Consider the following 15,435-nt stretch of genomic DNA (forward strand, 5'->3'; position numbering starts at 1 on the left):
TGGCACCCCCAACACTTCTAAGAGCCTTTTGCAAAACAGAGCAGAGCAGCCAGCAGCATTCTGGCAGCAAACTCAAAACACTACAAAATGTTAGCAAGGAGAAAGTTGCCGTGGAGCAATGATACCGATTTGCTGTTACTTATTATTGTCAACAATTTCTTTATGTTGTACACCGCAATGGTTGTGCAATGGTTAGGTAAGATAATAATGGTTATCTATCTATCATACACAAACAGGGCAGTGTTTCTCCTAAGAGTGTCTGCAGCTGTTTATCATTCGGACTGAGAACCATCTAAAATTAATGAATTAGGAGAGATCTTAATGTTACATCCATTACCTGAGCAGATGTTCAATTACACCATTACGTCCCCACCATGTATAAACTGTATACATGGCTGTGACTCATTGTCTGTCTGCTCTAAATCTGCCCGGTGACGTCCATACAGGTGATCATGTGGGAGCACAGGCAGGCGTAGTTGCAGATATGAAACCAGCCTCTTGCCAAATGTTCCATTCTTGTATGTGGATGGCAGAGGGAAGCCACACGTGTGAAAGAGGTGATGATCATTCCTGCGTGTATAATGGACACATTGTTCTCCAAGCAGAGTCCTTCCTGCTGATTCTATTCTGGTATCTTTAGGAAGCACTTGCAGCTCATCCTTTTTGTTTGTTGTGTGAACATGATCTGCTCTGAGCCACCAAGGCAATCCATTGATCGCCCTAGAAACCGAGCAGCCTAGGTGCTCATGGTTAACATCAACATAAAGCACTATTGATTACCCACAGCACATCAAACGGAGGCTGTGAATAGATCATAACATTAACCATTTTTGAAATTACCTAGTTAGTGGGCTACAGTATACTGTTACATCACAAGAAGCAAGATGTGTGGAGTTTGAATCTAGTATTGTAAGCAGTCAGCCCCTGATTCAGAACAAAGCAAACAAGCTACATGTCTCCTCAACCTCACCCTCCACCTCACCCTCCACCTACATTTCCAGTACCTGCTTACACCCAGGCTGTATTTTCCTACGAACTGTAACAATGTTTTGTTAGCAGTGTCTTGTTAGTCCAGGTTAACCAAACCCACTCAAGCACTCAACATATTATCAAGCACTTTCCTTTGTTCACATGCTCCCTCAGTCTGTCTGCCAGCCCATCCATCTCTACTTTTATACATCTCTTTAAGTGAGGAGCATCCCAGCAGTGTAGTTTATGCTAATATCTGCAGCCATTAAGTGGATTTATGGCCCCGTCCTCTCTGAGAGCTATACGGCCCCTCCAGTCCCAATCAATGCCCTTTCTCCCTTCACTTATATCTCTCCCTTCCAAATGGGTGGGGTGGGCTCTTGTTTTTGCCAACAGCAAGTACAAATCTAAATAAAACACACACACTTACACACACTGAAGTATGTGAAAGCTACAAATCTCAAACTCTTCATTGTTTTCTACACTATAATGCTAAAATGAAGGTGATGGACCTGAAGCTATTCCTGTGCATTTCTGTGGGCCTCAACATAAAGAGGTACAAGCCACCCAAGGAGAGCTGAAAGAAATGGTGCAGAGACGCTACAAGTGTGTGCTTGGGTTGTGTGCATGTGCTGATGTTTGTGTGACTAAATCACAGGGCAGTTTGTCATGTTGCCGCTCCGCAGCCCTGATCTAAGCTGACAGGTGAAGCTAAGCGCAGCTAAACAGCACACGTAAGAGAGAGGAAGAGGAGAGCAGGGGGAGCAGCAGAGATTAGGACAGGAGGGAATGAGAAAGTAGGGAGCTAAGGAAGAGGAAGAGGGATGGAAAGGAAAGGATGGGGGAGATAGTCAGTAAGGAAGTCATTAAAAAGAGAAAGTGACAGATTACAGCGTGAGAGGAAAACAAGTAGGAGAGAGGAATTGAGCAAAAGAACAAAAGAGCTGAGACTGGCTAAAGTGATAAGTTAATTGGCATTTTATCATGAGAGAGAGACTTCAGCAAGTTCATTTTCCTTCATCAAGCCAACCAAATCAAATTGAAGCAAATTAAGTTTATTTCTTTAGCCCAATATCCAAAATAATGTCTTAAAGGGCTTTACAGGCCGGCAACACCAGACGCTTCCTGACCCAGCTCAAAGCTCTCTAGGAAGAAAAGGAAAGACCTTAAAGTATGAGGAAGAAACCTGCCAGGAAAGGTCAGTCTCTTGACACTAGAATTGAACTGACAAGACCTCGAGTGAAGGATTAGGGAGAGATAATTCAATGGAAGCATCAACAGAGGCAAACACAAATATGTAATACAGACGTTTAAGAAAAGCAATTTAGTCTCCAAGAAGAGGCAAGTGTGCAAAGCAGAGGATTTAGAGTATATCAATAAACCAAGGCAAAGCAATAGAAAGATAAATAAATAAAGAGCTGCTTGACCCACTATTGGCAGATGAATTACCAGAAGAGGGCAAAGAGAGAGGGGGGGGAACTCAAGGCCTAACCGGAATGAAGTCAAGAGAAAGCTGCCAGTCATTAAATTCCAAATCGTTCAAAGCAACAATGCATAAATGTCGTCAAAAAGGAACTCCAGAAGAAAAGGAAACAGCTCGGCAAAAGGAGAGAGTGTTCCTGAATAGACTCCACGGTGCATTCAAAGGAAGTGGCTCATTTACATAATCAGTCTTAGTAAACACCCCGCTCAACCCAAAACATGCGGTGACATCCACATTTACGGCCTGGATGCTAATTTGTGTCATACTTAGTAAATCTGGCCCTTAGTGACTGCAGACATCACACTGCTGCAGTGAACACACACCTGCCAAATGCGGCGGAGTCAGACAAAGGGATTCCACTTTTTTTTGGCATCCCCAGATTTACAGCCTATATTTTTACATGGGCTGTACTTATATAGAGCTTTTATCCAAAGCACTTTACAATGACCTCGCTTTCATTTGTTCAAATAAACTTGGACAGGCTTTCTACCAGGAGCCTGGAATTGAACCAGGCACCTTGAAATCCCTTGAACTGAGCGCTGTACCTTACATCACTCCACACCATTCTGCTCCTGCCTCTGCTGAATAGCCGCTCTGTTTTCCAGAGGTTCTGCTCTGTCCAACAGCGTATCAGACAAAACACCCGACATTGCAAAATTCCCAGACACGGCTTTGATGAGCTCATCCAGCTCTGTGGCCTTCACGCTCGCCCAGCAGACCTTATGCCAGGCTTGGCAGCTGAGAGATGTGTTTTATCTTCTAGTTTGAGGTCGAATCTCATTGTTTTCCCTCAGCAGATGTGCATTTTGTCCAGACCCATTTAATTGAAAGCACAGGTTGTTCTGTCCTCTGTTTGATCGTTCCTACAATAACGCCGCTGACACTTTCTCCACTTTCAGACAGAAAGGATTCCATTCCGAGCAAAGTGTTTTTTTTCTTTTTCTTGCCACCTTTGTGTAGCATCCATGTAGCATCCAACATACTTTGTGCATGACTGCCTTTGGAGCGTTTCCCTATGCTAATCACCAGTTGAGTAGGACTCACATTCACTGTAATATCAGGAGGGATTGAAGAGTGCCAGATTGGGTGTCACACACGTGTCATGGATCAAATGTGGACTTCTTCTTGTCTCATCTTGTTTGTATGACTTCAGGTATGCAAGAAATGAAAGAAAAAATGACACAAAAATTGATGAATGAGGCCCACTGATGCTAAATGACTAAGAGATTAAGGGAAGGGGGAGGAAAAGACGGAGTGTAAGAGGCGAATGGGTAGGAGGTGTGGATGGAATTAGAAGCAGTCAAGTGGGACAGGTTGATAGATTAGAGTCATTGATGTGACCCACCCTGTAGGAACAGAGCCACTCGTGTAGGGAATGGATTTATTGTAGTCGTTTGTATGTGTGTGTGTGCGCCTGAGCTCATGTCACATGTCTGCGTGTGCTTCTGACTTGATCAGAATGAGGAAGAACATCTGGCTGTGAGAGTTACATTACAATATTATACGGTTTTGTTAGAGTGTCCTTGTTGTGTTGGATGTGTGTGTTTGTGTGTGTGTGTGTCCTGCTTTACAGAGCTGTTAGTTTTATATTCATATTTTAATTAGGGTACAAGTTAAGTAAATGTTATGCATCATGTTACTGTAAAGAAATAACATTTATTCGCAAAATTTTTTTAATTTTAATATTAATCACAATCATGATGTGAAACCCTGAAACAAGGAAGTTCTGCTGATAAAGATACGTATTTGCATGTGCAATGGCAGGTCCATTGTAAGTTTACACTGCTGGCTGACCAGCTGCATCTCCTTAGCCTCAAATAGAAACCATCTGGGAGACAGGGAGCTGCCACATCCTGCTGCTAATGCAAGCTACATCCAAAATGTGGAGGCTTAAGATTTGCCATCCATCAATGTGTGTGTGTGTGTGTGTGTGTGTGTGTGTGTGTGTGTGTGTGTGTGTGTGTGTGTGTGTGTGTTTTTGTGTGTGTGTGACCTTCAGCAGAGCAAACAGGGCCATGGGCAAATCAAACTAACCATGTCAATTCCATATCTTAGGGCCTACAGTGATGATTCAAGGTGACTTCATTCTGCAGTTGAGGAACAACATATCGTCATCCTTCAGTGCACTAACTGCTAATTCATCAATGTCACTCTCATTCTGACTGATGTTATATTTATATATAACAAACTGTATTTGCATATTGTAGAGTGTACAGGTTGTGTATTGGTCCAGATGGATCTGTCCATTGACTGAAGCGGCACAAGGGAGCTAATTGATCTGGTTGGCCATGCAGAGGGGATGGATGGCCTGTTGGATCAATAAGAAGACTCAGACAGGTGGTTAAGGGGGGGAAAAAAGAATTATAAACAATCATAATTAATACATTTCAAAAGTTCATATCCTATTAAATTATTTACTGCCATAAAGAGGAAAATATACCTAAACAAAGTATACATTAGGCCTAGATGATAAAATGTTGTTAATGTAAAACTGGAAACATCATTAGAATCAAGCCAATAGTTGATATTTCTCTATGGACACAGGCTCAGTTTCATGCTCAAATATTGCCTGTTGCCCAATAAACGGCCAATCAGAATACAGATGAATCATTTCCAGCCATAAAGTGTTTGGCATTTGAATAACTCTGTTAGGACAAACACATTAAAAAGAAACAACAGGACAGGCCGTAAGCCTAAATGATGTAATGCAGGTTCCAAGAAAGATAGTACACTTCTTAATGAATGAGCCTGGCCAAGCAGTGCTCTCAGCTGTTCAGACTGTAACATTTGATTAGAACATGAATCATGGATGATGGTGAAGTTACAGCACAAAGCTTCACAGGATCATAGCTAAGCTGTCCGCTATGTGTGTTTGTGTGTCAGTGTCACCCGTGCATGGGTTTGTTTCCCTCTGATATACTGTGTGTGTGTGTGTGTGTGTGTGTGTGTGTGTGTGTGTGTGTGTGTGTGTGTGTGTGTGTGTGTGTGTGTGTGTGTGTGTGTGTGTGTGTGTGTGTGTGTGTGTGTGTGAGTGAGAGGGCAAATCCCTGGAGGAGAGTGAGTGTTGCTAAGTCTTAAATAATGCGGTTAGAGGTCATTATTTTCAAATCATCTTTAACGCTATTAAAGCCTTAGCACAGAGATCCAGACAGCATTTGGTTGAAAGTAGTTTCCTCTTAGCTGGAATCGTGCATTTTGATCACACACTGATGTGATGAACCGACGCTGTAGCAAACCTGCTCATGAAAATGAATCAAATGAAAATGAAACCTCCGAGTATCGCAAACAGCCATTTAAATGCACAAATTAATCAGTCAGACTGAAGTTAGTTTGTTTTACCATTCAGGCATTTCTTAATCTGCGGATAGGAATACCAAGCAGCAGCTCTGTGTGATAAATGAATATATTACACAGAGTTAGGCACAACAGAGACACACTGAAGGAAGACTGGTGTGAGATTCCGATCACGCAGGAGCAAATTAAAAACTTATGGATTTTGCAGAGCAGCAACACCTAAGAGGAATAACTTGGATCAGGAAGTCAGTAAAAAGGAAGGAAGAGGGGGAAAAACTGAGCTAAACTTTTCAAATCAAAACTTGAGAAATATTAAGCAATCAAATGTATTTTAAGATCTTCCCTTAGGAGGAGTGTCAGGAGGGATTTGACTCATGTGCAGCTCAGCAGTAAAGGCTGATGTGTGAAAATGGACCAGAGGTGTCAGCTGAAGATCTGACGGGCGGATGTCCATGTGTTCAGGAGACGGTTCTGATGGCGTCTTGGATCGGGTCTAAATGTAGCCGGTCTGTCAGTCAGACTGGAGAGGCTGTAGGTCAGTGGGAAATGACTTTTACAGAAATGTCTGTCACTTCAGATGGACTTCAGAGCGGGAGACATGAAAGGATTACTGCTTAACGGGAGACGCTGTCTGGAAGATTAAAGATACACTCGTCTGCCAAAGTCATCAGTTCACCGCACAAATGAAGGCTTAATAAAACAAAATAAGGCACAAATATATAATAACATATATTTATCAAAATTACAAAGGTGATAATTAAGGTGACAATAAAAATACACACACACAAGGCTTCTTGAGAGCAATGAAACTAAACATCTGGCACAGGTTGGTTTTAGGACGTGAAAAAGGATTTAAATTTTAAAGTCAGAGGCTGTTTGTGAAACTTTTCTCCAAAAAGAAGGTTTAGAAAAAAAAGGAACATCTATTTATTTCTCCATTTTTCTATTAACCCTGAATAAAGAATTGGATTGAAACATGTGGAGCTGTATCCACACTGCTGTCGTACAGTTCAAGAATGATGCTGAGATGTTTACATTGTGTCAGTAATTAAAATGAGCACAACATAATTCAGCTCTTCACACTACGAATGAATGAGCAATCTCTATAATGGTCTAATCTAATATCTACTGCTGTCAGGGGAGAATGAACACTAATTATTTTACATTAGGGCAGGTATTTAAACTCACTCAATGATTTAAATAAACACAATGTCGCAGTCAGAATATTAATATAGTTAATATAGTTATAGTATAGTTACATACATATACACACACACACACACACACAGAAACAACCCACCCACTTGTGTAAGGGGGAATGAGAGGTTATACACGAACATAAACAGGCCCTGGCATGCCAGGCGTTCAGCTATGCCAAGGGACATTATTTGGCAGCTGTCAGCTTTAATAGGAGTATAGCAGGGTGGGAGAGAGATTCAGGCTCTGCACCAAGCCTACACAGGAGTAGTATCTGGCAGCCAAAGCATATCTGCATGTCTGCTCTGGGCATGTGTGTATGTGTATACGTGTGTTTGTGTGTGTGTGTGTGTGTGTGTGTGAGAATGTGTGTCTTTAAGTGTGTGTCAGATGGCGTATCAGAATGCCTTTGAGATAAAGTGTGCTACCACTTGTGTGACTACAATGTCCTTCAGCCTACTATCCGTGTGTGTGTGTGTGTGTGTGTGTGTGTGTGTGTGTGTGTGTGTGTTCCTCCCACAGACAGCAGTGGTGGAATGGAGCACCGTGAATTATTGATCACAACTGACTCTATTGATACAACTACAAAACATATGGGGAGAGAGAGATGAACACTCACACACACATACATTTGGAAAATACTTATATTTTTATCAACAGCTGCCCTAATTTTTTTTAACCCTTTTTCAACATTTTGAGGACAATATTTTGGCTGAAAATGTTTTCATTGTTTGTTGTGGGTTATTGGTGTGTAAAGAACGAACACACACACACACACACACACACACACACACACACAGCCCCTACCACCCTACCACATCTCTTAATTACCTCCCATGAGAATTAAAGGGCGAGTCACTCCTGCCTGCTTCAAATGATTCCCTCTGGACTGTAGGTAGGAAACAACAGCTGTGTGCGTGTGTGTGTGTTTGCGTGTGTGCTTCTGTATGTGCAAGCAGCTTGTGTTTGCTGTTTGCTGATATCTTACCATAATTTGAGGCCAAATGGGTTTGAGCAAAGCTATTTTCCTTGCACATGGGCTCAGAACTTATCAATCAACTGTGATGTCTTGAGAGGTGGGGAGCTTTTCCCATTGGAGCTTTAGAGGTGTGGGTGCAGGAACTGAAGACAGACAGGCTTTGCTTTCCAACTTAAATTCAGTTTATTCAGTCTGCTCCCTATGGGTTTTGTAGTCTTTTAATGGATGCCATGACGGTTTGTAGTCCTTGCTGCAGCCACCCGGAGGGGATGTATCTCCCCTCTATGACACAACCTTTCATGACATCACACAACACTTCTCTGCATAATCAGTGGCACAAGCAACATCAAAAACAGTTGTACGCGATCACAGTTTAGAACCATCAGGATTGTATGTGGGTGCAGGTTGTATCGGCCCCCAGAGTCGCCTTCAGGGAGCCTTGTAATATAAAATATCCTGCTGTGAAAGCGAAGAGACATTCTGTAACAAAATGCTGTGTTATAGAGCTTGGGGAGCAAGTGGGTGTGTGTGTAAGAGTGTGTTTGGGACAATACTGTGCGTCTTATTAAATGCCCATAGGGTGTTTCATCACTTTATTGTGTTTTTACCAAACTCACATGGAAATAAAACACACGTGGAGACTGGAGACCATGAAAAATGGCCTCCACTTGCAAAGACCACGGCATAGCACATGCCGATTAAAGGTTTAATTATTTAAATTTAAGAGTGATTGATGCACAGAAAGGGAAGAGCTCATTGAGTGAATTGAGTTGAACTCCTGCGTTGATTTGTCCAAGCCCCCTAGGAGCCCCAGCTGAAGGAGAGAGAGAGGAGGAAAGAGAGTATGATTGGTCCAGAGAACACTGCTTATTAACTTCATTTAGGCCAAATTACACAAAAAGAGTTTCTTAATTAGAATTCTACCACTTTCTCCTTAATTAACACTGCATTTGCGAGAACAGATGCAGGTGAGAGAGTGAGCGAGCCAGAAGCAATGGAGTAAGACAGCGAGTGTATCATGAGGCGTACTTGATCGCCCCCCTAACGTTTTGCTGCGTCATGACAACAGAGCGACCACGTGAGCTCGTAAAGTTCCACTTTAGCGGCGTGTTGTTGTTGAAGGGCACCTTTACGCTGTTCAGGGACTAAATATTTTCTGGTGCCTACAGACATGTAGCTGACTGCACACTTTACTGCAGGCTCGTAAAAAAAATGTTTTAGTGCCAAAAAGTTGATCATTACAGGAAACTGTCTGGCATTTAATTTTAAAGATGCAATTCAGCCAGCAGCTCTCTCAAAACAGCAACAGTGTTTCATCGCCACGCTCACGCCACCGCCTCACGTAAGGTTATAATTTTATGAATAACATGGTAAATATGATGTCACCTTTAGGAGCATAACTCACGCCTGTTTATTATATTTTAGTCTGTAGTAGTCAGCTAAAGAGGGACTCCAGCAGTTTGACCCATCAAATTTGGTTCTGCGTCAGTTTTCACTCTTGTTGCAAACCTTGTGATGTCATAAATGTTTCCCTGACGTCACACATTTGGATTTGGCCCTAATGTCTAAAGAGCTTTGATGAAGTTTTTAATGAAATAGCTGACCCCCTTTATACATCTACTGCAGTCACATGATGCATTCATGTCCTGGTGAGAGGCTGGGAAATCTAGGACATGAGAGAACGCTGCCAAACAGCATGACTGACACTTTAGGGTGGAAAATCAAACTAATATGTAAATCAAATCTCTATAAACTAACTCTCAACTTATTGTTCAGTTATCATGACTTATCCTATCACAACTAGATTCTCACTATATTTATAATTTGCAGTGTAAAGCATTGGCAGTACAGCAAATCCCCTCAAAGAGCAGGAGTTTATGCAGCAAGCGGCTAATTTAGGGAAAACACTTACATAGATGTTTTAATTTGACAATGAATTTGTGAGATTAAAGCGCTCTAGATGACAGCCATATTCCTTTACTGCCACGCTAGGCTGTCTGGCAGAGGGGCTAAACTCCTCTTGGGTTTATTCCTCCTCCTACTCTTTTATGTCCTCCTGAGGTGAGCCACAGGGGGGATGATGTCATTTAGTAACATCTCCTTCAGCATTTACGACTGAGTTCCTCATCCGGGTGAGTTCCACATCTACGGCCTTACAAAGCTAACTTGATTTGACAATTGATATGACAATTTAGACTTTTGAAAGGAGATATTAGTCCAGTCGTTTGTCATTTGTTCTCCTCCTGCATGCCTGCGTGGAAAGTGTGTGTTGTCTGTAATGCTGCATGTTGGGCAATCATACACGTTTTTGACTTCCCAGGGCCAAGATTATTTAATATGCACAATGCATTGATTGATAAGTCCTGAGCGTGAACTTTTTTTTAATTTTTCCTGAAAATATCAAATGTATTCAACTCTCAATTCAGTTTGTGTGTGTGTGTGTGTGTGTGTGTGCGTGCGTGCGTGCGTGCGTGCGTGCGTGCGTGCGTGCGTGCGTGCGTGCGTGCGTGCGTGCGTGCGTGCGTGCGTGCGTGCGTGCGTGCGTGCGTGCGTGCGTGTCTGTGTGTGTGTGTGTGTGTGGCTGAGAAAACAAAACGGGAAGAAAGAAATCAGGACAAAATGACAACTGGACCAAAAGGTGATGGATGCAAGTTTGAGATGGGCAAGACACAGCAAGAGGGAGAAGACAGAGGATCCATAGAGTGATACAGTGGGGAATGAAGAGAGGATGACACCAGAGGGGATGGAGGGAAGGTAACAGATACAGGATTAGATAAAGCAAGAAAGAAAGAAGTGACGGTTCGGGGGAGATCGAGGGTGCAGACAACAGTGAGGAATCAACAACAGCAGCAACTGTGCTTTGAACAAGTCTAGAGGGGAGGAAAGCAAGAGAGATGACAGCAAGAGTGGGAGGAAGACAGAAGATATACAGCTCAGCTTTCCTGCAGAGAAAAGAGAGGAAGACACATGAAGCAAGTGAATCAAAGAGGACAGCGGAGCGGACAAAACCCAGAGGCCGGACACGGAGACAGGGCTGAGTAAAGCTTGTGATTCCCCCTCTGAAGCCTATAGCTCATCCATATACTGCTAAGCTGTCTGTGGAGCTGACAGCTGGAACATTCCAGGCTCAATGTGATATTTTGGAATAAGGTCTCACAACTCCCCTACAGAGCTGCTCATAAACGCATCAATCACAAAGAGATCTCACACATTCTAATACCTTTTCTTCACTTCTATAGAAATCAAAATGATTTATTTGTGAGGTAAACATTAAGTAGTTATTCTGTCTTTATAGAGATTGGTCACTCAGTTGGACAAAGAGGAGTTCTGAGTTTTGATCTTGTGCTGTAGAGTTTCTCTTATTACATTGGACAATTTATCATTCCAGGAAAACATTGTTGTGTTAATCCTGAATGATTGAACACAGCACCAGTTGGGAAGGTGATGTCTGTTTTAATCCAGTAGTAATTATGGTTTAATCATTGTTAATAGAAGATAGAGGAAGCATTGTTGTTGTTGTTGCAGGGAGCCAAAGCCACTTGTCATACGTCTCTGACTTTAAGCTGTAGAACGATGTTTACACCCTGAGAGCTGGACACTTTGTTGCCACTCTAATCTGTGTTATTGGCTCAGATGCTTTAGTTTGTCAGAGCCCAAAGATAAACCTGCCTTGGCACAACCAAAGTCTTTATTCCAGTGAAACTATGTTTGGTCTTTATGTCAATATTAAACTTATTCAACCTTTTCAAACCCTCTTATCTAGTTAGTTACTTAGATTTGTGCCAAACTCTTTATTATTACACTAGTGCCAACACTTTTCTTATCTAAGTGAAAGTGAAAGTCTGCATGACACAGCATCTGTCAGGAGGAAGAAGAAATCAACCAAACCGATATCTTCACCCTCTGCAACAGACTGAAATCTGTCTGAGCTGACAGCCACATCTGTGTGAATTCACTTCCAAGTGACCAGCAGCTTCTCCAGGCTGACTGACAGAGCAGCCACAGCTGGAACAGATCCAGCCATCCTCTCCTCTCCTCTCCTCTCCTCTCCTCTCCTCTCCTCTCCTCTCCTCTCCTCTCCTCTCCTCTCCTCTCCTCTCCTCTCCTGACCAGGCTGAGCCCCGCTGCACATCTGTCACTCTGCCACTAAATCACTTTCCTTGACACTCCTGCTCAGGGTTAATAGTCAAATTCATTTTTATGGCTAATTTTCCTCCATTTGTGGAGAGGATTATTTCTCCTAGATTGTTCTTAAGCCTCATTGATCCAATTTTTTCTAGGCTGTCAATTGATAGCCATTAATTATTGATTTGCTAATTCCCTACATTAATACAATTCTGTTCACTTGAGTCCCTCACTTACATTATTCTAGAGGGTACAGTGAGTTTGTTTTATGTCTCTCTCTCTCTCTCTCTCTCTCTCTCTCTCTCTCTCTCTCTCTCTCTCTCTCTCTCTCTCTCCACTGCCTATAGTTTCTTTCTCTTTTTCTTTCCCCTATGCTTTATTTTAATAATAAACTCATTCTAACAGACACATGTTCTATTGTAGTGTGGCTTCGCCCTCTTCAGTACAGAGTCTGGGTTCTTCTCCCAGTGTGTGTCCCCATATGCAGCATGTGTATATGTTACAGTATGAATGGATGAGGTGTCCGAAAGATTTCTGCCTGGCATTTGATGGGTTTTTTTTCTTCCTCTAGATTTTACTGAGTGGACATTTTCAGTGCCACCCTGCTTTAAATTCATAGTTCCTCAGTCACACCTGAGAGCTGCCCAGTGTAACCACAGAGTTCTGATTGCTCTGCAGTCCACTGGAGCTTGTTCAGTGACACCGTGGCATGAAGGCATGAAGGGTGTCAAGACAGGAACGGGGGCATTTTCCTATCAGCACTTTTAAAGTTGTGCTGTACATTGACTTTACCAATACTGCATACTGTGCTGACATCAACATAAGGTCTGGGTCAATAGGGAACATGCATTAATTAACACTACGAAATTCATCTTCTACATTCATCCATCTTCTTTAGCCTATGCTAATGACCACAGGACACAGGGATCAGACATCTGGCTGTGAAGCAACATCACTGTCAATGTCATCAGTTTGCTTTATGTCTGTATCTGGTGGTCCTGCCTGATCACACACATGAGCTGTCCAGAGTCATGAATGTGGCTGAATGTGGCGATTGACCAATTACACTTCAGCATCACAGATCTGTATGAAAGAAGAACAGTAACGGCCCTGTGTGAGCTAAAATGAATTAATGAGATGGATTTTAATTCATCTTTCTGCCTTTCACTGATGGCAGTCTAATGTGTGTGACAGTGATTCATTGGGCCGTTCTCATTCTGCTTCCTCGGGACACACAGTTTCACTTTTTGGATCCAAGGATACATTTTCTAAACTTTCAGGACTGCTATTTGTGTCCCCTGATAAGAGCTCTCAGGTCACAGTCCATTGGTTTGACAATGCTGCTGTAATTTCCTTGTCAAGCGTCATTTTCTTTTATGCCCATGTGATTGTGTGTCGGCACTTGAAGGTTTGAGAAAAAAAATCAATGAAAGTGTTCTAAACTGAACTCCAACAACATACAACTGCACAAAGCCTGCAGGTTCAGCAGCAGAGAGCAAAGGAAGTGAACTAATGCTTCATTTTCTGACAAATTAAACACACAAATTGTTAAACATTGCTTGTTTTACATTACAAATTATAACTCAATTCAGTTATAGAAGAAGTTGTAAAATAACTAATAGAACCATCATCAAAAAGCTCAATCTGTAAAATCCATTCTTATATATTTATTATTCCACTAAAAGTCAAACAGTTACACACTGATACATCATCTTACAGTTTGGTTGTAGCGTGACATACTTTTCCTTTTTGTAAGGAAGGGATTGACGTTCCCAGCCGGCACCTAAAGACTCCTTTAACCTTTGATTCCTGATTTATAGTTGCGTCGTGTGTTTGAAACTTGTCTTTTCCCTTGGTAGATCATATTATTGAACATATTTCCATATTATAGCCACCTAAACTCTCTACCTGTCATTTATACACAACATGTTTTCAGACTCCTTCCTTGTGAGAGCTTGTAATGTTTGCTCTTTGTATGCCAGATGTTTCATGTAAGTGCTTTAAATGTGTGCTTTTCTCTGTTCCAGGGCTTTAACAGAGCTCCTGAAGCAGCCTGGAGAGGGGGGAATGGTGGATGGAGCCGGGGTTCATCACCCGATAGGGACCAACGGCATCTCAGCCAGGACACTGCGCTCCAACAACGGTCAGTTATCCGTGGAAATGAATGTGTGTGTGTCGACCTTAGCTGACCTGATGAATATGTAGAACTCGTTACTATGGAGAAATGCTGGTTGTGGATCAGAGTTCTTATGTTTGGTGATTTTCTGAAAAGGCTCTTATGGTGTGAAAGGAAGTGCTGACATATGTAGGTCTCTCTCTCTCTCTCTCTTTCTCTCTCTCTCTCTCTCCCTCCCACACATTCACACTCACACAGACACACATACATGTCGTCCATGTATGAACGAAGGTCTGGGAATAGAGAGGTCATTTTTAATTAAGATGTAATTAGCCCAGCGTCCGGCTTCAACCCCATAGAGTTAACAGTGTGCCACCCATCTGTCTCTAGCTCTCCTCGGACCTTAAACACACACACACACACACACACACTCACACACACACATACATAAGCCTGTGCTTCTTCAAGCCATGTACTGAGATGCAAAATCCTTGTTGCAAATGCATTCACACACACATACACACAGGGACAATGGCTGTGATAAGTAAAAACCATCATAAGCAACTGAATTACCTTTACAGACTCTGGCTCCAAATCACACGTTATGGCGCTTTAAATCAGTCAGATGTAGCCTTCTGGCCTCCGCAGGACACAGCCCGGATACACACCCCCTGACACAGCACACACACACACGGGACAGAGAGGGAGAGCTGGGTGACAGAGGCATCCGAGAGGCAGATTGTGGCCTTTATCTTCCTGTCCATCTCCAATCCTGCCTTTGTTTGGCTAATGTGGACGGTTCCCCCTCCAGTCTGGTTTGTGGTTTGTAGTTTGTAGGCCACACCGTCTGTTGAGTTCTTTTTTAGGCTCCTGGGGCAAAGTCTATACTATCTGCCCTCAAACTGCACTCTCCTGCAGACCGGCCCTGTGACCTGAAAGAAGCCTGGGCACTCATTCAGCATCGTGGCTCTGTGCTGCTCTCCAGCCATACAATCTGTTACTGACCTGCCTTTGTGTCTTAGTAGAAGTTGCTGTTGCTTTTTACTTTCAGTCTGTGTGTGTGTGTGTGAGTGCTGAGTGGCGGGCTGGCTGTGAGTGCTCTGACCTATTTTGCAGGGCTCCAGTCTGGAGTTTGAATGTTTGCTGCTGCTGCTGCCTCTGTGGTCCCAGTTTGATGTGGACTCTCATCATCTTGGCCTCTGTGCTTTCTTCCCCCATTATTTTCCCCGACAGCTTGCGTCCCTCTGTGTCCATGCTTGCTCGCGATGTGGC

The 15,435-nt window shown here is 42.8% G+C and overlaps 1 protein-coding gene across 1 annotated transcript in view; it reads left to right on the forward strand.

The window, feature by feature from the left end:
• Positions 1-14,190, forward strand: part of LOC142988483 (protein shisa-8-like) — a gene marked incomplete at its 3' end in the record, with an annotated part of 34,045 nt that extends 19,855 nt beyond the window's left edge. The window contains exon 2 of the mRNA XM_076137667.1: positions 14,075-14,190. Coding sequence (XP_075993782.1) covers positions 14,075-14,190 — 116 coding nt within the window. The remainder of the gene's footprint in view (positions 1-14,074) is intronic.
• Between the last annotated feature and the right edge of the window lie 1,245 nt (positions 14,191-15,435).

Source organism: Genypterus blacodes, unplaced genomic scaffold (genome assembly GCF_046128005.1).
Source record: "Genypterus blacodes isolate CSIRO-AG114 ecotype Tasmania unplaced genomic scaffold, CSIRO-AGI_Gbla_v1 ptg000331l_1, whole genome shotgun sequence".
Taxonomy (NCBI): domain Eukaryota; kingdom Metazoa; phylum Chordata; class Actinopteri; order Ophidiiformes; family Ophidiidae; genus Genypterus; species Genypterus blacodes.